At 33.0% G+C, this 24872-nt stretch overlaps 2 protein-coding genes across 3 annotated transcripts; one reads left to right on the forward strand and one right to left on the reverse strand.

Annotated features, from left to right (window-relative positions):
- Nucleotides 1327–4289, reverse strand: LOC18613117 (uncharacterized protein At1g03900). The gene is made up of 3 exons (XM_007050192.2): nt 3621–4289; nt 2646–2930; nt 1327–1632 (listed from the first exon to the last, which is right to left on the reverse strand). Exons 1-3 carry the CDS (start codon nt 4104–4106, stop codon nt 1567–1569), a joined length of 837 nt encoding a protein of 278 aa, XP_007050254.1. The 5' UTR covers nt 4107–4289; the 3' UTR covers nt 1327–1566.
- LOC18613118 (dolichyl-diphosphooligosaccharide--protein glycosyltransferase subunit 2) lies at nt 16102–23945 on the forward strand. Of its 2 annotated transcripts, none has more exons than XM_018113909.1 (20): nt 16102–16195; nt 16364–16508; nt 16771–16963; nt 17060–17149; nt 17381–17443; nt 17695–17764; nt 17954–18018; nt 18843–18897; nt 19122–19249; nt 19342–19457; nt 20444–20513; nt 20898–21002; nt 21117–21218; nt 21302–21450; nt 21645–21756; nt 21836–21919; nt 22247–22327; nt 22417–22641; nt 23331–23453; nt 23551–23945. In XM_018113909.1, exons 2-20 carry the CDS (start codon nt 16366–16368, stop codon nt 23665–23667), a joined length of 2091 nt encoding a protein of 696 aa, XP_017969398.1. In that variant the 5' UTR covers nt 16102–16195; nt 16364–16365; the 3' UTR covers nt 23668–23945. The 2 variants fall into 2 exon arrangements, with proteins under 2 accessions (XP_017969398.1, XP_007050256.2); XM_007050194.2 differs by having other exon boundaries at nt 21129–21218.

Here is a 24872-nt window from a genome sequence, read left to right on the forward strand (position 1 = left end):
TTTTTAATTAAGATTGATTAGAATACCTTATAATTTAGTTTGGGTAAGATTTAAATAGTAAAATTAATGATTTTAAGATTTTTATTATCTGAATTTGATTATAAATAATAATTTTTAATTATATTTATTATTTTTTATTTATATATTTTTAAGTAAAATATTTATATATTTTTAATTTTTAATCATAAATCAATTAATTTTTAAAATAAACTCTCTATTCTAAATGTATACACGAAATGTCTAAAATATATATATATATTTTTTTTTAACTCTTACCCTTTCTCTCAAGTTGACCATTGAACATTGACCGACCACTCCGTGATCAGAGATTCGACTCCCCTTGCTTGGGGAGCACCGTCGAGTGCTCCCCAGAGGAGTATGTCCAAAAATCTGACCCAAAAGGGGGTCAACCGACGATAGAAGTGTCACCGACCAACCATTTGAAAGGAAAAAAAATAAAAGTGAAAATATTTTTTTAATAGGAAAAATTTTAAAAATAAAATTATAATTTATATATTATGTAATTTTTAAAATTAATAAAAAAATAAAATTATCTGAAAAATATAACCACATCAAGTAATTAACGAAATATCAACGAAACCCTAACAATTGAACTCATGTATCCAACGAAAAATAATTTTTAAAACAAATAATCCATTTTCCATAAGAATAAACTTATATGAAATTTTGATTAAAATTTTAAAAAATATCAATATCTTACTCTAAATTCTTTATAATTAATATAACATTTATTAAAGTTAATTAATTATTCTCAATATAATTTTAAATTTAATTTATTTTTTATAAATTAATTTTTATTTTTATTAATAATATACAGACAAAATTATTTCAATTGAATATTTAATAAATAATCCATACAAGTTCAGATAACAATTTAAAAATTTAATCGGATAAGATTCAAATTAAAATATCTGAAATGTAGAATACCCTTACCCTTGCTTTTAAAGGTGAATGCTTGTGCAAGCAGCTCCCTGAGTCCCTGTCACTATTGCTAATTCTTGCTAGCAAAACGGGAGTGGAGACCAGCTTGAGATTCTAAGAAGCACAGTTGAAAAGTCAAGGTGCTATTCTAAACTAAAACTAGCCTTAGGCCCTACCAGATCAAACTAGTCATCCACAGTTCATTCACACATAAAACACTAGAAATCAGTGGTGACCGGAAAGGGCCAGGATTGATGGTTGAGCTGTTTAGATCAGCAAATTATATTCAGAGCAAAATCCAAATGGAGGGGTATCTTGCCTTGTAGATAGGCCGCCATGGAGACACATGTCAGACATCAATTTACACATCCAATTCACTTTAGATTTAAAAGAAAAATGAGAAATTTCTCCATTATATGTAAATAGTATAAAGACAAAATCATACACGTTCAAGTACGACAAAAGAGGCATATCATTATGATCTTGGAATCATTATTTTCCAAACATTTGGAAGTATTTGATACCTTGTCCTTTCTTTGTTTTTTTTTTTCTCTCTTCATTTTCCTTTCAAATATCAAAAACATCAAACAGAGGATCTTACATACTCGACAAATGTTCACACAATTAGAAAGCCGCCCATCCTGATGCAGTGGTCTTCTTAGATCCTGATCCAGTAGCAGGAAGATTCCTCTGTAAATGTCATCAAAGTTGTTAAATGTGCAGCCATAAACAAGTTTCTGTTTCTAAGAAAATACAGCAGACCTTCAAGATACTGAACATTTATCATGCAGGTAAACAATACGCAAGAAAACATCCATAACATCACCCAAGAATGAAAAAAGCCAAAACATAATTCCATTTTACATTAGAGCTTCTTCCACCACTAGGGATTAGGGAACAATAAGCATTGATTTTAGCACAGCACAATTAGTACACTAAAATATAGAAGAAGTCAATGCGGCTAAACACATATAACATCTATAAAACAATGGACACCCAGAATCATCTTGAAGACATGGTGGCATGACATTGCTTGCCAAGGGCTTTGAGTATAACTTATATCCAACAAAGAAAAATCAGGCATGTGGTGTAAAGAGTATACATCAAGGGAAACCAAAGGTCTTCTAAAATATATTATAATACCAATGCCCTATCAATGCTACATTCAGATTACCTCCCTGATTAAGACATGCATAGAAGTCAAGAAAAATCAGGCATATGGTGTAGAGAGTATACATTAAGGGAAACAAAGGTCTTCTAAATATATTACAATGCCAATTCCCCAGCAAAGCTACATTCAGACATATTACCTCCATGATTAAGACATGCATAGAACTCTGCTTCGCTATTAAAAGCAGTTAATACTTTGTCCAATTGATCAGTACATGTAAATATTCTACCATATATTTTCTTATATTTTTCAAGTTTTCTTTCTGTAAAAAACAAGCCCTAATAGTTTGAAACTACATCATTACCATTTTACTAATTCTAATGCTTTTCCCAAGAGAAGCAAGAGCTGCATCCAAAGCACACATTACTACAGTCATCTCAAAAAAAAAAAAAAAGAGTACAATCAGTGAATAAAGATCATCTTCTTTTGGCAACAGCCTACTGATGCATTTGGGAATACAAAAACTATAACCTTCAGAAAAAGACATCAAAGTTTGCGTACAGTACATGAAACATATTTCAGGTTGCCATACCTCTAGTTGAGAAAAATCTGTTAAAGGGTCAGTTCGTCTTGCGTTTTCCTTGGGTGCTCTTAGACCAACACCTTGACTAGTAGAGGTCATCCGAGCAGTAGCAGGGTCGTTGGGAGGGGGTGGGAGAGGAGACCTTATTTTTCCTGCACCAGTGGGTGGTGGGGCTAGGCCCAAAGGCTTAGGCTTTCCACTACCTGAAAGTCCTCCTGACAATCCTGCAGCTGAAAGCATGCCAGTTCCACTAGATGGCTTGTTCTTCACATTAATCCGGATGGTCTCACCTTCCTATAACCCAAAACACCATAAGATCAAAATCCACCTATAATAAAAACAAAGACGGTATTCAAAACCCATAAATAATGAACAAAATAATAGACTAAATTGCACTCTTTAGAACAGCAAATGATAAACGATCTACCCAATTAAAACCCTTATTTACTATTTATCAGTAAAGCATGAAATATCAGAAAGATGGAACCTAAAAAAATAAGTATATAAATTATTTATTAAACATGGCACATTGGCCAAAAGAAATTGCACAATCTCTCCACAATATTTGGATTCTTTAAGACATCAATACCAAAATACAAATTCAGAAAATAAATTAGAAATTATAATACAAATTAAATTATAAATGGAACCAATTAATCAACTATGTATCTTTCTTTGCTCGCATTCATAAAATCATGATCTTTCAAAACATAACGCCAACAATTTCACTTAAATAGCTCAAAAAAACACAATAAAATAAATCAAAACAACCTGCCCTGGCCCCACATTCTCAAATCAATCAAAATTTAAACTTTTATAATACTAAATTAAAGATAAGAAATCAAATGGTAACCCAACAATTTCACGTAAATAGCTCAAAAAATAAGATAAAATCAGTAAAAAAAGAAATCAACCCACATTCTAAGATCAGTCAAATTTGAACTTTTAAAACTACGAAAAAGAAAAATACTAGAAAATTGATACCTTCAATCTGTGATTAACAGCGGGATGAATATCAATATGAGAGTCACTCTCACTCGTCTCACCGGTCTCTTTCTCATTTTCTCTTCTAACATACTTCTCGTGATCGGACAACGCCACGTTGAAATCAAACGCCTCGTTCCGTTCATTAAACCCAAGCCCGATAAACGCGTGTTTCCCATGCCCGTCCTCGATCTTGAGCACGAAGTATCGTGAGGAATCGAGGGCGGGCTCGACGAAGCTCTCGCGTTGGCCCGGGTGGACGAAACAAGCGGCGAAGAGCTCAGCCGAGTTGGGATCCTCTAATCGGATCTCGCAACGGTCCTTGCACGAGACGACCCGGAGCCGACCCGTCCAGATCTTGTCAGATTGGAGCCACTCACCGCATTTGTAGCCGCCGGAGGTGGAGCGGGGCGGGATTTTGTACACGGAGACTTCGCGGACGACGAGGAGGGTGTGTTCGAAGGACTCTTCTTCGTCGAACGACATGTCGCAGAAATGCAGAGGGGGGTAAGATTAGGGTTTTTTCTTTGGAAAAAAATAAGAACTTTGAAAGATTTTTCAGGGAAAATTCGGAGAGAGAGAGGTGAGAGGTGGCAGGGAATAATCGGATGTTGAGAGGTTTGGGTGGCAGAGAGACGTGGATTCAAAGAGAGTGATTGAAATGTCAACCGCTTTCCGGGTGGGGGAGCTATATTCAATTACTCTTTTATCCCTGCTGTTTTCCAAATGTCGATTTCGGGCATTTGGGCACCTGTGCCCATCCATACCTTACCATGTCCCGTAGCTCGTGGGCTTTCTTGTGTGTTCTGCTCTGTTGGACCTTTGATTTTGGGTCGAACTAGGATTATTGGTACGCGGGCCCTTGAGCTATCCCCTTTAGTCCCTTATTCTTGTCTTGAAATTGAAAGTTTTGTTTTTTTTGTTAAAATCTATATAAAAAAATCAATTAAACTCATATCTTTTTATTATGTTTAATTAAATTTTTAAATTTTTATTTAGAATCAAATAAGTCTTTTCCTTTAACTGCTGACTAACTTCTATTGGTCAATGATATTATTAATACCACATCATAAATGACATGACATAAAATGTTGTTGAATAACAATGTTCTCTCTTTTTGCCCAATCATATGTCATAAATCATGCAATAGGGTTTGTCATAAAACAGCCTAATTATTCTATTCAATTTTTCTCTAATTTAATAGAACAATCGTTTGTGCCTAAACAAACTAAATCATCTAATAGGATTTTTAACAAAACTAACTAAATCATCTTAAATACAAAAAAAAAATTTATCTTAGATGCAAAAAATCAAATAAACCCTAAATTAGATCCCAAATTGACGAGTTAATTAATGTAAGCATTATCCCATTAAGTTCAATCTTTAGCCCCTAGATTGAGTGGAATTGCCTCTTTAGGTTGGAAAAACATAATCCACAAGCTGGTGAAACAAATAAACAAAAGGATGATGTGAAATAGATAGGCCAAAATGGATTATCTTCATCCTAAGGATTTAAGGATAACAACCTCATGACATGTTCTTCCTTTTCTTGTCTTTGCCTTGCTTTTGCTTTCCATCTAAGATAAAATTTATGATTATAAAATGTTAAGCAAAGTCTTCCATCAAGAACCGCCATGTTAAAACAAATAAAGGAAGTTTGTGGCTTATAAGGCATTCGCACTCTACTAAATCTCTCAATCTTTAAATTGAAAGCTTAGATTTCTGTTGTCACTTTGTTCCCTTGGAGTCAATGGAGAGCTCCATTGACAAAAGACCCTGAAAGATTTAGGAAAAGATAAAACGAGGGGTTGCCAAAGGGTGATTGAATCATTCTCTAGGAATTATTTCTCATTACAAAAGATGAAAGCTGTTGACTCCTTTTAAAGCTTTTTTACAACATATGAACATAGATGTGAAGGTTTCTAATGGAATTTTTTTTCAACAATGGACAATGAAAGTTAGGGATTTGCTTTTTGTCTTCTTGAATAATTTATTAAATTTAGAAATTTCTCAACCAATTATTTTTGGATACACAGTAGGGTAAAAATGTAAACTCATAATTCTTATATGGCAAGTTTTATTGCCACGTCATTTGCCATGTGACATTGATATCATCAAAATAACATGTCAACATGCAACGTGGCAAATAATGTGGCATAAAAAATGCTAAGTGTACCATTGACTAACGGAAGTTAGTCAACAATTAATGAGAATGACTTATTTGATCCAAAAAAAAAGTTTAAGGGCTTAATTGAATGCAATAAAAGGATAGACTTTAATTGACTTTTTTTTATGTAGTTTAGGGGGTTATTTGGATATTTAATTTTTTTAAAAAAATGGTAAATTTTATTTATTAAAGCAAGTAAGTGTCATAGATTTCACATCCATAAAAAAGAGGGTGAGTCTTAAGTGTATATATGTGGACTTTTCTCCACTTATCAAGCATGTTTTTGGGTTGAAAACGTGGGCTCATAACAAGTGATATAAAAGCATAATTAAATTTTCATTGATATGGGACTCTTATGAAAGATAAAAGGGTTGAGGTAGACTCGAACCGGTATAAGGGTCCCTTTCCTAAGTAAAAAGCCAATACAACGAGGGCGTTGCATAATTGGGTGGGGTAAAATGTCATGGATCTCATATAAGTGAGATATGGGGTAAGTCTTAAGAATATAAACATGGGTATTTCTCCACCTATCAAGCATGTCTTTTAGGTTGAAAATGTGGACTCGTGACAAATGTCATGGATCCCACATCCCTAAGAGATAGAGTGGGTCTTGGCTCTATAAACATGGGCTTTCCACCACCTAACAAGCATGTTTTTTAGGTTAAAAACATGTTAGATTCAAATCTTCACTAATGTGAGACCTTTATGAGAGTTACAAAGGTTGAGGTAGTCCTAGACCGATGTAAAGGTCATTCTCCTCTATGGGTAAATAGCTTGTGCTATGTACTCATTGCACAATTAAGTGGGGTAAAATATCACAGATCTCACATCAGTAAGAGATGGGGTAGGTCTTAGGTATATAAACATATGCTTTCCTCCACCTACAAGCATGTTTTTTGGATTGTAAATGTGAACTCGTGACATAAGGTATATCCTGCTAAAGAAAAAACTACATAAACATCTATGCATCTAATTAATTACTTTCAAATTAGTAATATAAGACATTTACATAGTAATATTGGTAATTCTCTGACTCTGACTTAAAGATGAATGAGGCATGTTGTAGATTTGATAATTTTGTTAACTACATGATAACATAATATAAAGTTATACGAGTTTGGGTTTAGAATAATCGTGTTTCGTATCTTAAACTTGTCAAACCCGCTTAATTAACACATTTAGTTAATCATTGATAACTTTATGATATAGAGTTATTTGAGCTTAATTTTGATAGTAATTTAGCTTAGTTCTTCTAATAATGCATAGAAATTAGTAGATTTTATTTAATTATTTTAAATTAGTTAATTTAGGTGAATTAATCTAATCTTAGCTAAAATAAACTAACCTAAAATATCAACAATAAAACCCTCCCCCAAACTTAGATTGCACATTGTCCTCAATGTGATAAGCTAAATAGAATAAGGAAAATAAACACCCTTATCAATGGTGATAGTGTATTGAAAGCTCTAATTTTCGTCCTCTTTATCTTCATTCTTTCTAAACCTGCAAACTCAACAAACAAGCTAGGGAGAGGTTAGAACTACTTATTTAAATCGAAAAACAAAAATTGACTAAAATAACAACTAAACCTAAAAAGATATAGCTTGGCTTGCCTCTCGAGAAGTGCTTCTTTATAGTCACTAGCTTGACTATGATACCCTTTTTTGTAGCCAACTAAATTATGTGAGGATCTTTGACGATCCAATTTACCTCCCTAGTAATGTTAGAGACGTTGCCCATTCAATTTGAATTTTCCAGTAGCTTCACTACATGTCATGACCCGGTACTCTCCTCGAGCCCGTGACAACCGTCGTGATGTCCCAATAGACATTCATCGTCCGAAATACTGATCGAAACCTGACAAGGCTTTTATATCAGTTTTTCTCACCTCCCCTGTGAGCGACAATTGTTAAATATCATGTTTTGAGAGATTATAAACTATTTCCAAATCAAAACAATAGAAAAATAAAATATCTCACAGAGACATTTTGGTCATTTTTTCTCAAAAATCTCGAAACCAGCTAAAAATGTAGTATGCGAGTATAAAACACATAATTCATAATCAAAAATAAGTATAAACGTCTAAAACCTTCATTTAAAATGAAATTATAACTATTTGAATATAATAAAAATATTCAATAAAATATTCTATTTTCTTATAAAACAATATTTATAGAGTTACCGGTAAATAATTTTTGTAGCGTAAAAGTTAAATAAATTCATACATATTGTAATACAGATAACCAAAGTATAAAATTTAATTTACAGTGACACGTGGGCTCACAAACGACCAAAAGTATCAAAAGCAGTAAACCTATAGTTTTTGAGGATGCAAGTTCAACTGTAGCCCTCAACAAAGTGAGCTATCTACCGACTATCTTGAGCCTGAAATGGGTGGAAAGGAGGGTGGTGAGATTATATAATCCCAGTAAGTAAACAAATATCATCTAAAATATCTAAAATTGAGTAAATAGAGATAGATAAAATAGTTTAACATACTGTAATTCATCATGTTTCAACTCATTTCAACCAAATAAAATCAATTCATATAAATCGAGTAAACAACATGGCTTATGAATTTCTTAAAAGCTTTGGCTCGTGCCAATATCATTCTTATACTTAGTTATCAGGGATACCTTGGTCGGAGGTTATCCCAACCGAGTCCGCCAAGGCTATTAAAAAGTTATGTACACATAAATCATGTTTTTATTTTGAAAATATAGCCGTTCCTTGACGTTGGCTGAGTTCACCCTCACGTGGTGGTTTGGCGTGAAGTGAACTCTAAAGTGTTAACCTCAGGAGTTATCCATCCGCGCCTCTCATGCTGAGGTATGAATATAATAGGGTTACCGTGCCCTCTTTAATAAGCTGGTCCACGAAACCCCGTCTACTGCAGCGACCAATTTATAACCCACCATACAATAAAAATTCAACAGCATGACATGATAATTTTATCATTATCCAGCCTATCAAGGCAAACAACAGTTTATACATTTTCAACACAAATACCAATTCAGCCATTCATGCCAATATTGCCATAAGCCAATCAATTAGAACCATAAATTCACAACACATCAAATAGTCTCCAATTACTCTATTTTCCAAAACCATCATTCAATTTCTAGACAATTTTATAAAATCATTTCATTAAATCACATTTTACTTTTAAAACATAAAGATTTACCATTTATCTCATTTTCTATAAAATCACAAAATCGGATAAAAATCACTTTAGATAATTAAGATGATAATAAGGTTACTCACTATTTCAAGAGTCGAATTTCTAGTACTTCGATTCTTGATCCTCGGATACTATCTCTTTACTTTTGCCAGAATGCTCACCACATAGACATAATGCACAATAAGCCATTTACTACATTGGTGCTAATTTGTTATAAACCAATTCAAGCTCTATACTAATGCATGAAATGAGATGTGAAATACTCGGATAACAATCTAAATATAGTGTTCAATATAAATTCAATTATGTACCTAAATAAAACGGTATTGGCCTAATTCGATCTATCATTCGATTAATTGGCCAATATGTCCAATTCAACTCCAAATAATTCCATTTTTCTCCCAATACTCCAAATCATCAAACACAAATTAAATAACTTGAAATATGAAAAAATCATCTTCACATTTTCTCTTGGGAATTTCGGCCATGGTGGGTGCATCAATACTATGATTTTTCAAGCTTGATTCTCACACCATAAATCACTAATTTCTAACCAAATCACTCGAAATAAAATCAAAATCATCATCAATATTCTACATGGAGAATTCGGTCAATGATGGGTGATGGGAGAACATTAATTTTTCTTGCTTGATTTTCATGTTACACATCACTAACTAACTAAAAACACTAAAATACATTGAAATCTAACCAAATCAAGCATCAAAACCTCCCTCTAAGTGTTCAGCCAGTAAGATACCCATCATGAAATCATGTGATTTAACCATGGAAAATGCAAAAGAATGTATGGAAAAGGTAGATCACAAGTCAAAATCAAGAAATTTTACCTTTGATTGCTTGATTGCTTGATTACTTGAAATTCACCAATTTTCTCTTGAATTTTCACCCTAGGGTTCTTGTTCTTTCTTTTCTTCCTTTGTTCTTGCTTTGGCCGGCCATATGAAAAGAAATGGGCTGATTTTGTGCTGATTTTTAAGCCAAATAATAAATGGATGAAAATTTGACACATGTCACCATTCCATTGGTCCATGTGACATACTTACCCATTAAGCAATCTCTCTCCACCACTTAAATTTTCTCAATTATCCATGATAATATTGGGTAAAATCCATGTGCTGGACAAGTGTTAGGTGGTGTAAAATTCCAATCTTGCCCATGGGGTGGCAAAATGACTATTTTGCCCTTATCCTCTGAAAAATGCCGAAATTAAAATTTTTCACTTCTCAAACTCAAATTATACTCCAAATGATCAATCTTAGTCAAAAATTTCATCCAATACTCACATCTTAACCTCGGGTGGCAAAATGATCATTTTGCCCCTAGGTCATGAAAATTCTAATTTGACTCCAAATTGATCCTCAAACTCTAAATCACCATTTTAAGTCACTTTGGGGTTTTAAAATTCTCAATTTCATCTTAAAATCTCTATTTGGACTAGTTCGAGGATTAATTCAACTTAATTGTATCATTTGTTACATTGTTGTCCTTTAACGATTTTCGAGGTACCCAAGTAAGCAAACATGCATTCTTATGTAAGAATGGCATAATAAACATATTGTAGAGTTGGGCTTGACACTACAAATATGAACTGCACCACACTGATATACCTTAACCACTTTGTACGGACTTGACCATTTTGATTTTTGTTTCCATGGAATGAGCTTGACTGATTTGGTCAGTAACACTTGTTGTCCGACCTTAAAATCAATATTAACTGAGGATGGTGGATCATACTCATCATAACACTGTTTAGTTTTGAGTTGAGGTGGTGGTGGTGGCTCTGATTCAAGAATTGATGCTTATTTACTTGTAAGGTGTGGAGTAAGATTACATTTACCTTTATCTGCTACATCCACTATATAGCAATAACTTATGGTTGAAGGACTCTTAATTGCATTGAAAATAGTAAATTCAACTACTTCCTTTCCAACTCTGAAAGTTATTTTGTCTTCTCTTACATCTATTAGTGCGCTTACAGTGGCTAAGAATAGAAGTCCTAGTATAATTGGAATCTCTTGATCTTACTCCATCTAAAGTACAATGAAATCCACTAGAATGTACAGTATTCCAACCTTAAGCAAGGCATCCTTTATAACCACACATAGGTGCCTTATCGTTCTGTCAACTAGTTGCAAGGTGATTGTAATAGGTTGAATCTCCTGCAGTCTAATTCTCCTAGCAATAGACAAAGGCATAATTAAGATACCAGCACCTAAATCACACAAAGCTTTTAAAAATTAAAATTACCAATTAAGCAAGGGATAGAAAAACTCCCTGTGTCTTTAAGCTTCAGTGGAAGCTTATTCTAGATTATTGTGCTAAATTCTTCAGTAAGTGCAATTGTCTTAAAGTCCTTCAATTTCTTCTTCTTCGTTAATATGTCACTCAAAAACTTCACATATGATGGCATTTGCTTTAAAGCTTCTGCAAAAGAATGTTGATGTGAAGCCTTTTTAATACCTCGAGAAATTTTTGGAAGTGCTTATCAAGCTCTTGTTTTTGAAGACGTCGAGGAAAGGGTGGTGGTGGTAAAGTTGCCTTCACTCTTGAATTTGCTTGTCACCTGTCTCAATCACCATTTTATTCTTAATAGGCTTCTCTTGAAGATTAGCTTGCCTAAGACTATGTTCAACCTCTTTTCCACTCTTCAAGGTGATTGTCATAACTTGTTCCTTACCTTCTCTCTTTAAATTCACCTATATATCACTAGACAATGTTCCTTGAGGTCGATTGTTTAATAAATTGGCAAGTTGACCAACCCAAATCTCAAGGTTTTGAATTAATGCTACTTGACTTTAATGACAGTTGTTTGACTTTGTATAATGCTATCATTTTGTGTCATGTATTGCCATAGCAGATCTTCCACAGTTGGCTTCTTTTTTGAAATATGTGCACTGGCTTGCTGGTGAAATCTTAGAGGTGCCTTTGGCCTTGGAGTTGAAGACAAACCTTGATTATTAGCCCAAGAGAAATTGTGATGATTCCTCCACCTTGAGTTGTAAGTGTTGGAGTAAAGGTTATTTTACTGTCGATTACCTACAAATTGCACTGTTCTTGTTGAGCTTGGACACTGATGACTTGCATGGTTATCTCCACAAACTCACAAGCTATAAAAGGACTTCACACACTATTGATACCAAAAGATTTAAGAGTTTTAGTTAGTACAGCTACCTAAGCGGATAATGCCGAAAAAGCATTTACATCATGAATTCCAATTACTCTCTTATGCATTGCTCGCTCTGTTGGCCACTAGTAGTTGTTTGCAACCATCTCCTCTAACAAATTGTATGCCTTATCAATTAATTTTGCTATTAAAGCTTCTCCGATAGCGGCATCAGTGGTGGTTCGAACCTGCCCACTCAAACCATTATAAAAAGTCTACACCCGAAGCCACTTTGAGAGACCATGATGAAGACAACGTCGAAGTAGTTCTTTGTATCTTTCCCAAGCTTCATACAATGATTCAGAATTTAGCGGCATGAATGATGTAATATCATTCTTCATTTTCACTATCTTAGCTGGAGGGAAGAATTTGGCAAGGAATTTCTGAGCAAGATCATCCCATGTTTTTATGGAGCTAGCAGGGAGTGCATTTAGCCAAGCCTTAACTTTATCCCTTAAGGAGAAGGGAAAAAGCCTCAACCGAATTGCATCATATGTGACACCATTGTGCTTGAACATGTCACAAATCTCAAAAAAGTTTGATATATGGCCATTTAGATTATCATTTGGAAGACCCCTAAACTGAATCAATGTTTGAATCATGGTGATGATAGCTGGCTTGATTTCAAAATTGTTTGCTTGAATAGCTTGCCTTTCAATGCTTGATGGAATTCCTTGTACCAAAGGAACAACATAATCCCTTAAGCAATGATGGACAGCTACTACACACTTTTGGATCTGCTATTTACCTTGTTGATCAACCATTGTATTTACTGTAGTAACACCTTGTTGATTCTCTCGTCAAAGTTTGCGTAATGGTCGCTCAATTTCTAAATCACATGGGATAGTATCAAAGTTGTTTGCTCTTCTCATACAATAGCTGAACACAATTGCAAACCAAAGAAATAAAACTTAAATTAAGACTAATCTGAAAAATTTTAATATTATCAAATAACAAAGAAAACATAATCCTCGGCAACAGCGTCAAAAACTTGATGTTAATTTTGCACACGCAAGTATACATATCGAACAAGTAATATAGATAGTAAGTCCAGATTATCGTTCCCACAAGGATTTGTTTCTAAAGTTTCATTAAGTACTAAAATTATAAAATTAATTAATCTTATTTAAGTAATCCAAAAATTAAAGCAAAACTAATTAAAAATAATTAAAAATCGACACTAAATAAACTAACAAACTAAATAAGTTGAGAAAAATAGTGTATTAAAGACCTTGGATTATAGGTTCATTCAACATTTCATCTGATACCATCTTTTCTTGTTATTTATCTTTCCTAGGTGGTTTTACAAACCTAGAATTCAAAGCTATAGACGAGTCTTCGTCGAGTTGCTTGTACAAGTACTTAACTTAATTAGTTCACTATATGTTTATAGGAATAAATTAAATTAAGTTCATTGAGCAAGTGTCCTAATGTGGCTATAGATGGCAATTGACGTATGTCTACCTGAATGACGAATCAAATCACTTAAGTGATGCGAACATACGCTATTCAAATCTTAGTCTAATCTAATATCTTTTTGTCGAGTGTCAATTAGTTTTACAATCAGTTAATTGTTAGCTAGACAATTAAAAGCATTAAGAAAAAAAAAATCAAAAGCATTAAGAACATATTTGAATAAGCAAAACTGCACTCATTCATGATAAATAAAAGAGAAAATAACATTCAAACTACATGTTAAAATCCACTACAATCCTAGAAAAATAATTGAGCTCATAATATCTAATAAAAACAATATCCAAAGAAATTTAGCCATGAAACCAAATCAAAGAAAATAAAAGAAACACAAAAGCAGAGAAAAAAACTAATTATTAGAGCTTTATGATCTCAATTCTCTCTCAAATTCTCTTGTTTTTTTTCTTTGTTCTTAGCTCCAAGTCTCCCCAATAGTTGCTTGCTGCCTTCTTCTCAAAACCTTTAAAAAAGGTCCCTTAAATAAGCTCTAACTAACTTAATTTTTAAAATCCTGTCAAATTTTAATTTTTGGAAAATCGTCTAGTGCTGCGGCCATCTATCAACTTTGAACATAATTTTCACCCTGACTTGCTCCAAACTATGGAAAGTAGTAGATATAAAAGTTGTAGCCCTATCTCTTAAATTTCCAATGGCTAAAGAATCAAGTCAATTGGACTTCTGAGTTAAAAGATATACTCCAAATACCGAATCATGTTTAGTCCGTACATACTACTGCAGTACTCCGACTTAGACAAATATTTTGACCATGATCCAATCAGAATTGGGTGAAGTGGTAAACATAAATCTTGTAGCCCCTCCTCTTAATATTCTAGTGGTTTAAGTTCATTTGGAGTTTTGTAGAGAGAGATATGGTCAAAATACCAAAACATATACAAATGAAGCCATCACCATACTTGCACGAATTTTCATCAAATGAGCTTTTTTCATTAAATTTTCTACAAAAGCAATAAGAGAAACCAACAATAACTACTCTTAAAGTAATTTAAACAAAATAATATAAAATTTAACTAAAAAAACTTAAATTAACTACTCAATATCTAATTAAACTTAAACTAGGAAAACACTTAAAATACTATAATTCGAACTTAAAATTTCAAAGATCTAGATATTTAAGCTTCTCAAATTTATCAAAATAACTCTATATAATAGAGTTATCATATGTATTGATACACGAGCACATATATTGATATATTATGGGGTTTTAAGCCTTTGACGACTCATTTTCTCTCATCCCGCGACTCACCTTTCTTCAAACTCTCTCAACTCCTAACATTTTTAAGTGAGTTTTTTTCAAATCGGCATTGATTGAAACACTCCTTACCTTATATAGTAATTAACAATCAAATTTCTTACTTCTTTTTTTTTTCTTTACAAAGTTACCTCCAAAGTTATTCACACACCCAAAAACAAAATCAGGGAAGAATCTTCACCAGTCATTTGATGTTGACAGCATTTGGAACTACAAAGAGACCTATGCCCTAAAATGCTTTCTATTTTTATTAACAAGCACTGCTATACATGAAAAACTATCATGTTTTTTTTTGTTATTTTGTGTATACATTTATGTACAAAAGCAAAGCATGGGATCATGGCCTTAATTTCCATTAAGGGCCTTCGTGTTTTGTTGACAGGCACAGTTGCAATGATAGCTTTTGCATATACATAACAACTAGCAAAAAATCAAAACAACATATAATATTTCTACATTTAATTCAGTAGATTATCCTAATAATTGTTTTTTTATTGCCTTTAAAACAAATAATTTATGCTTTTAAACAATTATCATATGCTACCCCATTTTCTAATGAAAACAATAAACTATTTCGAATAAATTTTTTTATTCAAACCTCATTTAATCTTGTGGGATACATAAGCGCATCCCACGAGGCACAATCTAATATTATTAGCAATAATGAGCAAAACCTGTCTCAGCATGTTTGTATGACTGCATTATTTTTATTACCAATAGTGTTTCAATCTCTTTACAAATTGTTTTTCAGGGGACAAAGCTGGATCAACTTATGTGAAGTTGGGAAAAAATGATTTGTTTACGTTTGTCAAATTTGCTGACATATTTTGCATTTTGTTTAAATTAAGATACTTAAAATTTTTTTCCTTTCCTTTTTATTGAACTATGAGGTGGCATAATAAAATTGTTTAAAGTTTGTAGAATCATGCACAATTCCTTTGCTGTACCATGGTTTGGTGCTTTCACTTTATTATAAAATTATTTAATTACTTAAAATAATCTGTAAATATTATTGACAAGTAAGGACTCGTACGGCCTAGCGTCCGTCACCAGCTAGTTAGATATATAATACTTTTTACAAAAATTGAGGCTTCTCCAGTTGGGCCCAGCCCATACCATCTTGGTGGGAAATGTACGTGGGACAAACTGGGTAAATTCACCTTAAACTTGGACAAATAGGGTAATTTACATTATTTTCTCCTACTACTACTCACTCCATTGCTAGTAGTCCATCGCTTCTGCGAAGACTTCACCGAAAAAAGAAACACAACACAGACGAAGACGAATTTCTCCCACATTTCACGTACGTTTACCCTTTCTCGATCTAAATATTTCTTAAACCCGGGTTTCCCAAATTATCACCAGTTTCCTCTTGGTTTTTGAATCCTATAAAAAATTTTCTTTGCAAAATAAACGTCAGATTTTAGGCGGTTGACTGACTGAGGGTGTGTGTCTTGGATCTTAATTGCAGGAATGGCCAGAAGTCTAGCTGGATTTCTGGCTCTCTTTCTCTTCGTATTGATCTGCGGAGCCGCTTCTCTTTTTCAACCGATCTCGGATTCTCATCGATCTGCCGCTCTTGAGCTCTTCACTCCAACCCATGGATCCTTCAAAAGGTTTTCTTAAACCCTAATCTTTTTGAGCACACCGTTCTTTTTTTTTTTTTTGGTGTTTGTTTGTTCGGAAAAGAAATTAGGAGAAAATGGAAAGATACCGTTGAAGGTCAAATTCAGTTACATTTAAACTCTCTCTTAATAATTTTAGTGATGTGAAATTTAAGATTTTAGTATTTTTTTTTGTTTGAATTGGAAGTAGAAAAGAGATCTTTGAGAATGAGGTTTTACAATGCCTATCTTATTCGATGCAATTGATTACCAGCTTAGAAGAGACATACGAGGCGCTAAGAACATTTGAGGTTCTCGGAATTGGAAAGAAGCCTGACGTGACTGCCACAGCTTGCCGCTCCATTTCGGAAACCCTAGGCTTATTGACTTCAACCCCAAAGGATCTTTTCTATGCTCTAAAAGCAAATAGCATAGTGAAATGCAAGATAAACGAGAAAACTTCTGAGGTAGTATTTGAATTTTGTGTGTTGACATATGGTTCAACATCATTTAACTTTGTTTAACCCTTCTCAAATTTAGTTTTTTTTTTTACTTTGCAAAAGGGTATTATTACAAGACTTAATACTGCTGTCAATGGTGCAAGTTCGTTGCTGGACTTCTATTATTCGATAGGAGGTTTGGTACTCATCAAGGTAATGAATGCATGCGGGATACTAACAATTATGATGTACTTCATTTTTATGCATGTAGCTTAAGAAATTTTTTGAGTTTTGTATATGATTTGTGTATGCCCTAAATTTGCTTCAGTTTTGTTATGTTGATCAAGGGGCCTTATTAACCTAGCTTCTGTTCTACAGGGTCTATACCTTTAAGTTGTTTCTCATTTTTTGCCCTACTCTCTAATGCATTGTTTGTCAATGCAGGATCAGACTTCTAAAGCTGATGTTTATCTTACTGATGCTGAGGGTGTTTTCCGCTCAGTCAAGGTTTGTTGCTATAACTAGCTTTAGTTTTATGGTCAGACTTAGATATGGTGCTGGGCCTACCATTTTGGTGGGATTTGTTGTTCATGTGGTGAGATTTGGGTTTGTGGAGGAGGCTCACTACTTGAACTGACTCAAACCTCCATTGTTATATTTATATTTTCCTTTTCACGTCAGCCAATATTATGGCTTGATTTGTGTTGCAATGTATATTGGTCATGAATGGTTGATTTTATGTTATAAATTGTTGCCAGGCTTTCAGCCAGAGTGATGGCAGGTGGCGTTATAGTTCAAATAATCCTGAGTCTAGTGCCTTTGCCGCTGGTAATGATTTATCTGGATTCTACAACTTGTTTTTCAAAGAAGATGTCCAGTAAAGCTGACCATATAGCTTTTTTGTTTCTATCATGATGTTACCTCTTTGATTAATGCTGCTTATCTTCTTCTCCCATTTATTAAGTTTAATCAAACTGTGTGATACTAATCCACTTAGGCTTTGTAATATATTTGCAGGAATAGCACTTGAAACACTTGCTGGAATTGTTTCTTTAGCATCTTCAGAAATGGACCAATCTTTGGTAAGTAGTCAATGTTGCTTGCTTTGATCTGGTCAAAGTTTTGATCAGTTCATGAGTCTGATACATTAATTAGCTCTAAATAGATGCTAACATGTTCTCCCATTAATCTTCATTTTGCCCCCCTTTTTTGTAGGCATATGCAGTTTTTTTATCTGTATATATTTTGCTGTTTCAAATTTGGATTGATTATTTTCTTGCCCTATGTCTTTTTACAAATGGTTTACTTCATTTGCTAGTCATATCATGTGGGATATCTAGCTCATAGACTTGGATGGATCTTAAATTATTGTTTTTTAAAAGCAATATAAGTAAGGATTAGTATATGTTACTAGATCTCCAATTCTTATGTGTGTCTATTTAATTATTAAATTATTATGTTGAGAAAAGTGGATTATTGATTATCCCTTATGTGGTTATGAGGGCTATATTACAACTCTTAGAAGGAAAATTGGATTATCCTTCTTGTAAGCATAGAACTACCACTTTCTGTAGTGATGAGGGCTATATTAAAACTCTAGGCAGTCTGATTAAACTTCTTAAAACATATTAAGTCGCAGAGGGATGTTTTAGGTCTATAAACAATGCAAGACTCATCAAATGAGCTCATAATCATCAACATTTCTATGAATATTTTTAAATGTTTTCAGTTTATTGTTTCATTTAATCATATCTTGGTGTCTATTGACATCCAATTATCTCTGCTTTAGTAAAAAGGTTATGCTTTCATTTTAACGCTTATTTTTGTTCCTTCTTATCTGTGTTTGTCAATCATTTCTATTGTTAATCTGGGCATGCCATAATATATGTTTGCATACTGTTGGCAGATCATTACTCTAAAGAATGATATAAGCAAGCTTTTTGACAGTATTGAGAAATATGGTATGTATATTTTCTCCTTTTTCCCAGGTTCTTTCTATGTTCTATTTTTTTTGTTTGATTTTTTTTTTTCAAAATCTTTTTGCTCCTAATAATTCCATTCATCATCTCTCAATCAAAAAAAAAAAAAAAGAGAGAATTGTTTGCTATTTTTAAATCTTATTTAGTTTGATATTTGTTTTTATTCTAATATCATTCTGTGTTAATCAAGTTATCTCTTATTTCAGATGATGGGGCCCTTTACTTTGATGATAAACTTGTTGATGGACATGAACATCAAGGTCCTTTGTCAACCACCTCATCTGTTGTTAGAGGGCTAACAGCATTTGCGGCAGTGACTGCTGGAAGTGTCAATGTCTGTACAGAGAGCTCACTCATCATGCATTTTTAGTCCACTTATCTTATGTTTTTGAAATGTTTACTTATTCTTCTGGTTTATGTCTACAGCTTCCAGGGGACAAAATACTCGGATTGGCAAAATTCTTCCTTGGTATTGGAGTTCCTGGTGATGCCAAAGATTTCTTCAACCAAATAGACTCCTTAGCTTGTTTGGAAAGCAACAGGCAAGGTTTTTCTTTTGGCAGTTTTAATACATTGCATTTATTTCATATGATTTGATGATGATATTAGGTCATGGGATTATTTCAATAGCTTTTTAATGATAGTGATATCTTAACCTTGGTTGAGTTTTTGTCACTCTTGAATAATACAGTTTCTGGTTGTGCCTGGAAAGAAAGCAAGAAATTATGAACATGCCTATTTGTATAGCTCTAGTTTGCCGAAGTTTTAGGTTTATTGTGTATGTTCTGGAATTGAGCTTAGAGTGTGTTTGTGCGAGGAATATTGAAAGTTTGAAGAATTTTGAAATGAAGGCATTTTGAATGCCTCAATTCAAAAGAATGGCATTTGTTCTTGCATTGTTTGGATAAGTACTTTTTAAAAAGAAATTTTTAGTATTGGAAAACATAATTGTAGAAGAAAACAATTATGCTAGGGATAGAATGAAGAAAAATGTTGAGAAAAATATGCAATATGGGTGCCATTAGATTTTTTAAAAATGTATAAGTATTACTAATAAATATGGGAAAAATCAAGAACTATATTTTAAAATGAGTTTTTGTAGTTAGAGTTAGAGGAAGTAAAAGTTGAGAAAAAAGGGAACATAATAAATGTTGATATCTAATTAAAAGACCAAGGAATTTCACAAATTCCACCTCTTATGGTAGAATTTGACCCATTAATAAATTCCTCATTTAAATTCCAAGAATTTTGACAATTCATATTTTTATTTTGCAAAACAAGGTAATTTTATTTCAGAATTTTTAAATTCTCTCTACAAAAGAAATTCCCTCATCCAAATGCACCCTTAGTGTTTCTCAACATGTTTTCTCACTTTCTATGTCTTTTGAGGCTCAGAGAGATTGCATTTTATCTTATGATATTCAGAGAGATGAGTAATAATTTTAGTGTGCCAATGTCTCCCTTTTTTTTGGTTTTGTATAATGAAACTCTGGAACTTAATAGATCTTAAATTTCATTTGCCATGCAGGGTTTCCATCCCACTGATACTATCACTTCCATCTACAGAGCTTTCTTTGACTAAAAAAGACTCACTCAAGGTTTGTCCCAAGTTAAAATCTTTCACATGAATAAGTAGTGACTTAAATTCCTCAAAAGTGCCCAAAACGTACCACCCAGATTGATGGTATTAATGTTAGTGGCATTTCCATTTTGCTTCATGAAGATACTTTGTCATTTGAGGTAGTGTATGCTGATCCCTGTTCTGGTCTTTTAATCAAAAAAGGAATCTTCTTTTAAGTCTCATTCAACTGCATCAAATTCATGATGCATATAAGTGGTCCATTGACTCGCTTTCCGCCCTTTATTCATATCCATTCACATACTTAAGCCTCCTTGATTTATACCAGATTTGGAATCACTTAATCTGGTTTAGAGGGTTCTGTTATTACTGACTTTTACTTCTGCTCTTTGAATGTTAACAGGTTAGAGTTAACACTGTGCTTGGTTCAAATGCACCACCTCTAACAGTGAAGCTTGTTGGAGCTTTTAGTTCTGGTTCAAAGGATGCATCTCTAGTTGAAAGCCAGGTCTGTTGTTCCCTCAAGTAGTGTTCATTTTGTTGGATGTAATTTCTGCTGCCTACAAGTGTTATTTTTGCATTTTTTTTATTCTGTTTAATATGATTCACTGTTTACAAAAAGTATGAAATGCAGGAACTTAAGTTTGACGCTGTAACTGGGGTACATATCTTGAGCAGCTTGCCGAAGAGCATTGATGTTGGAAGTTACACATTTGTTTTTGAGGTATTGTTGTTGTAATTTATTCTTGGATTGAAGCTTTATGTTGATCTGGCTTTCCTTGACATATGAACTTTGAATCTTTGTAGATTGTGCTTCATGAATCGGAGCATGAAAAGGTCTATGTTACGGGGAACCAAACAAAAGTACCAATATTTGTCACAGGACTTATCAAAATTGAAAATGCAGAAATTACAGTACTTGATGGTGATCTTGGGAGCATAGAAACACAGAAAAAGTATTTGTCTACCTTTTCTTTCACTTATATTTTGTTGGTTTCTATAATTCCTATAATTGATATAGTTGATGACTGTGTTGGATACCTATATAATGTCCTGACGACACTTTCACAAGTAAGTGACTAGTGTGTTTGATTATGTTTTTTTCAATGACCTGTAGTTTTATTCATGGTCTTATATCCTATATATATAGGCTAGATTTAGCTGGACAAAATGTTGTATCGTTATCAGCAAACCACCTCCAGAAGCTGCGTATATCCTTTCAGTTGACAACTCCTCGTGGACGTCCTTTTAAGCCACATCAGGTTTGTACATCTACATGTCTTCATTTTGAATGAATTGTATTCTTTGCAGCAGTTTGTTGCTAAGTTTGCTGGCTTGTAGGCATTGCTCAAGTTGAGGCACGAGAGCAAGATTGAGCACATCTTTGTGGTTGGAAACTCTGGAAAGCAGTTTGAGATTGTTCTAGTTAAGTATCTTTTTGTTCATAGGTTGAGTATCTTTTTGGGTTGTATGTCAGTTTAAAATCTTATTATCAAAGTATTGTTTGAGATTTCTCTTATTTCCTATGGCAAATGATAATGACTAATTGGTCTTTTCATTGGGAAACGAGAAGACGTCTATAGTTTTATTCTATTATTAAGAGCTGTTCCCAAATTAAAATTTTCTTCAGCTGGCTCAACTTATACTGCACTATTCTAAGATTTGAGACTACTATCAGATGAAAAATATTCAGTTCTATGTGGATTATAAAATCATTTTTTTATTATTAATCCTATATGGCTTGTCTTGCAGAATTTTCTTGGGCTGGTTGAGAAGTTCTTCTATCTCTCAGGTAGATATGACATCGAGCTCGCAGTTGGTGATGCTGTTATGGTAAGTGTTGCTTTTACTCTTAGAAAATTTTCAATTTGTATGAGTCCACAAATATGTTGAAATAAATATATATCTTTTGCTTTCTTCAGGAGAACTCTTTGTTACGAGCTATTGGACATATCGAGTTAGATCTACCAGAACCACCAGAGAAGGCACCCCGCCCTCCTCCACAACCTGTTGATCCTTACTCAAGATATGGGCCCAAAGCAGAGATAACACATATCTTCAGGGCTCCTGAAAAGCATCCACCTAAGGAGCTTTCTCTTGCTTTCCTGGGTCTTACTATCTTGCCATTACTTGGATTCTTAGTTGGGGTGAGTCCTGCATGTGTTGCTTTTTATATTTTCATTCAACCAGAATGTTACTGATATCTGAATTTCTAATTTATTTATGTTTTAAATCTTTTATGCTTGTTTGTTGAATTGTTTGACTTTTTCTTGAGTTCTGGTCCAAAAGTCAGGCTGGGGGCTTCCTGACTCTACATGTGAACTTATAAATTTGTTTGAAAATTTTAAATCTTAGGTTGAATCAACATTTCTTGTGGACCTGGCTTGTGGACTTATTTTCACAACTCCTCACATTTCTGTGTGTCTGTAGCATGTTGCATGCCACTGTCCTGCCGTTGCTTCTTAGTATTTTTCTTGGGGGGTCATTGGGTGTTTCATAGATTAGAAACAAGGACTTATTAGACTGGAAAACAGGAAAGTCTTTTAACATGAGGTTTTGGAGCTATTGAGCTCATTGGTCTCGGGCCTGGAAAAGAAAAAGCTTTGTGTTTTAATAGCATTCTTGGAGCTTGTTAAATGATCTCAGTAGAAGTCTGGCATTTCAATTGGCAGTGTTGCTGTTAAGATATGGGGGGTTGCAATTTTGGAGGCATGATTTTAAACTGTTTCTGGCTAGTTATTGCATCCGTGCATATCTTAGTAGTATTTAGTTTAGTAGAGCGTGGTCATTCTATTTTGGACTTGTTGATAGTGACAGGGTGAATTTGGTTTGACAGGTATTACGTTTAGGGGTGAACCTGAAGAACTTTCCCAGCAAAGCCATACCTGCCACATTTGCCATTCTCTTCCATGTTGGAATTGGAGCAGTTCTGTTGCTGTATGTGCTTTTCTGGTTGAAGGTTAGTATTATTATGTAGTGGTTAGCAAAGTCAATTGCCAAAATTGATTATGTTGTATCTCATTCATTAACTTTTGTATTTGATGTTGTTGGTGCAGTTGGATCTATTCCAAACACTGAAACTACTTGGTTTCTTGGGAGTTTTCCTTGTGTTGGTTGGACATAGAATCCTTTCCCACCTGGCTGCAGCATCAGCCAAGGTGAAATCTGCCTGATTGAAGAACAAACGAAAAGATTTGTCTCCTACATATTAGCTCAATTTTGTAGGCTCATATTTTCTGCTTCGAATCTTAGTAATTAGTGTTACAGAAAAGAAAATACAATGCTACTTGCGTGTCGATGCCATATTTGGTAGCAAAAATATTTCTAATTTAAAATGCTGAGTTGACTTGAGACATTCGTGGCTTCTTTGGGATGCCTGCCACTGGACTGGAGTCAATGTACGTTTCTAACCCTTTTAAGATTTATTACTTGCTCGATATCATTTTTGTTAGAGCCTTCGATTCTGCCAAACAAGTAATTCAAATGGCTATATATATATATATATATATGTATCAAATAGGAATGTCAAATGGTATCTTATAATTGAATATTTTGCATTATTTGATTTGATTAAAAGAAATTAGAATATTTTGTAATTTAATTTAGTTAATAAAATTATTACCTGGTACGGGTTTGAATTTTTTTTCTCAATTTATATTGTACATAGTGATTTTTAATATTAAATTTAATTATATATATTATTTATTATTTATAAATTTAAAGTAATACTTATTAAAGTTAATTAATTATTGTACATATGAATTTAAGCTTTAATTTTAATTTTTGTAAATTAATTTTAATTTATTAATTTAATATTTATTCATAATATATGTAAAAATTAATTTTAAATTTATTGTAATTTAGATATTTAGTAGATAGTGTTAAGGTATCTGAGTGCAAGTTCAGACGGTAATATGAAAATTGAATCAGATATTTATTTAGAAAATTTGGATAACAAGTTTTAGTTAAAATATTAAAAAATAATAAATATACATCCATATTTAAAAAATAAATAGTTCGAAAAGATTCTGTAATCAAAATTTCAATGATGAAATGAAGTATAGTAAAATCTTTATAAATTAATATTCTTAGGACTTTGAAAATTTATTAATTAACCTAGATATTATTTAATCGATAAATTAATAATTTATTAATTTGTATATTAATTAATAAAAAATAAAACTATTGAGATATTCTTTATTTATCTTTTCAAAATACTGAATTTAATATATGTATTGTGTATTGTGATTATACGAATATTGCCTAATTATTGAATTACGAATTATCATTATTTTATGTATTTGTTTAATCAAAACAATGTCTATGAATGTAATTAGTTTTATTAAATAGAAGTAACGAATCTAGCCATTTTTGTAAC

The sequence above is a fragment of the Theobroma cacao genome, chromosome 1, assembly GCF_000208745.1.
Source record: "Theobroma cacao cultivar B97-61/B2 chromosome 1, Criollo_cocoa_genome_V2, whole genome shotgun sequence".
NCBI classification, from domain to species: domain Eukaryota; kingdom Viridiplantae; phylum Streptophyta; class Magnoliopsida; order Malvales; family Malvaceae; genus Theobroma; species Theobroma cacao.

Excerpts from the sequence above, each read along its gene's own strand:
- LOC18613118 (XM_018113909.1), top strand. The coding sequence starts at position 16,366 with ATGGCCAGAAGTCTAGCTGGATTTCTGGCTCTCTTTCTCTTCGTATTG. Across the intron at positions 16,964-17,059 it reads TAAACGAGAAAACTTCTGAG|GGTATTATTACAAGACTTAA; the intron begins GTAGTATTTGAA and ends ACTTTGCAAAAG. Across the intron at positions 19,458-20,443 it reads GCTTGTTTGGAAAGCAACAG|GGTTTCCATCCCACTGATAC; the intron begins GCAAGGTTTTTC and ends TTTGCCATGCAG.
- LOC18613117 (XM_007050192.2), bottom strand. The coding sequence starts at position 4,106 with ATGTCGTTCGACGAAGAAGAGTCCTTCGAACACACCCTCCTCGTCGTC. Across the intron at positions 2,931-3,620 it reads CTGTTAATCACAGATTGAAG|GAAGGTGAGACCATCCGGAT; the intron begins GTATCAATTTTC and ends TTTGGGTTATAG. Across the intron at positions 1,633-2,645 it reads CAGATTTTTCTCAACTAGAG|AGGAATCTTCCTGCTACTGG; the intron begins GTATGGCAACCT and ends TGACATTTACAG.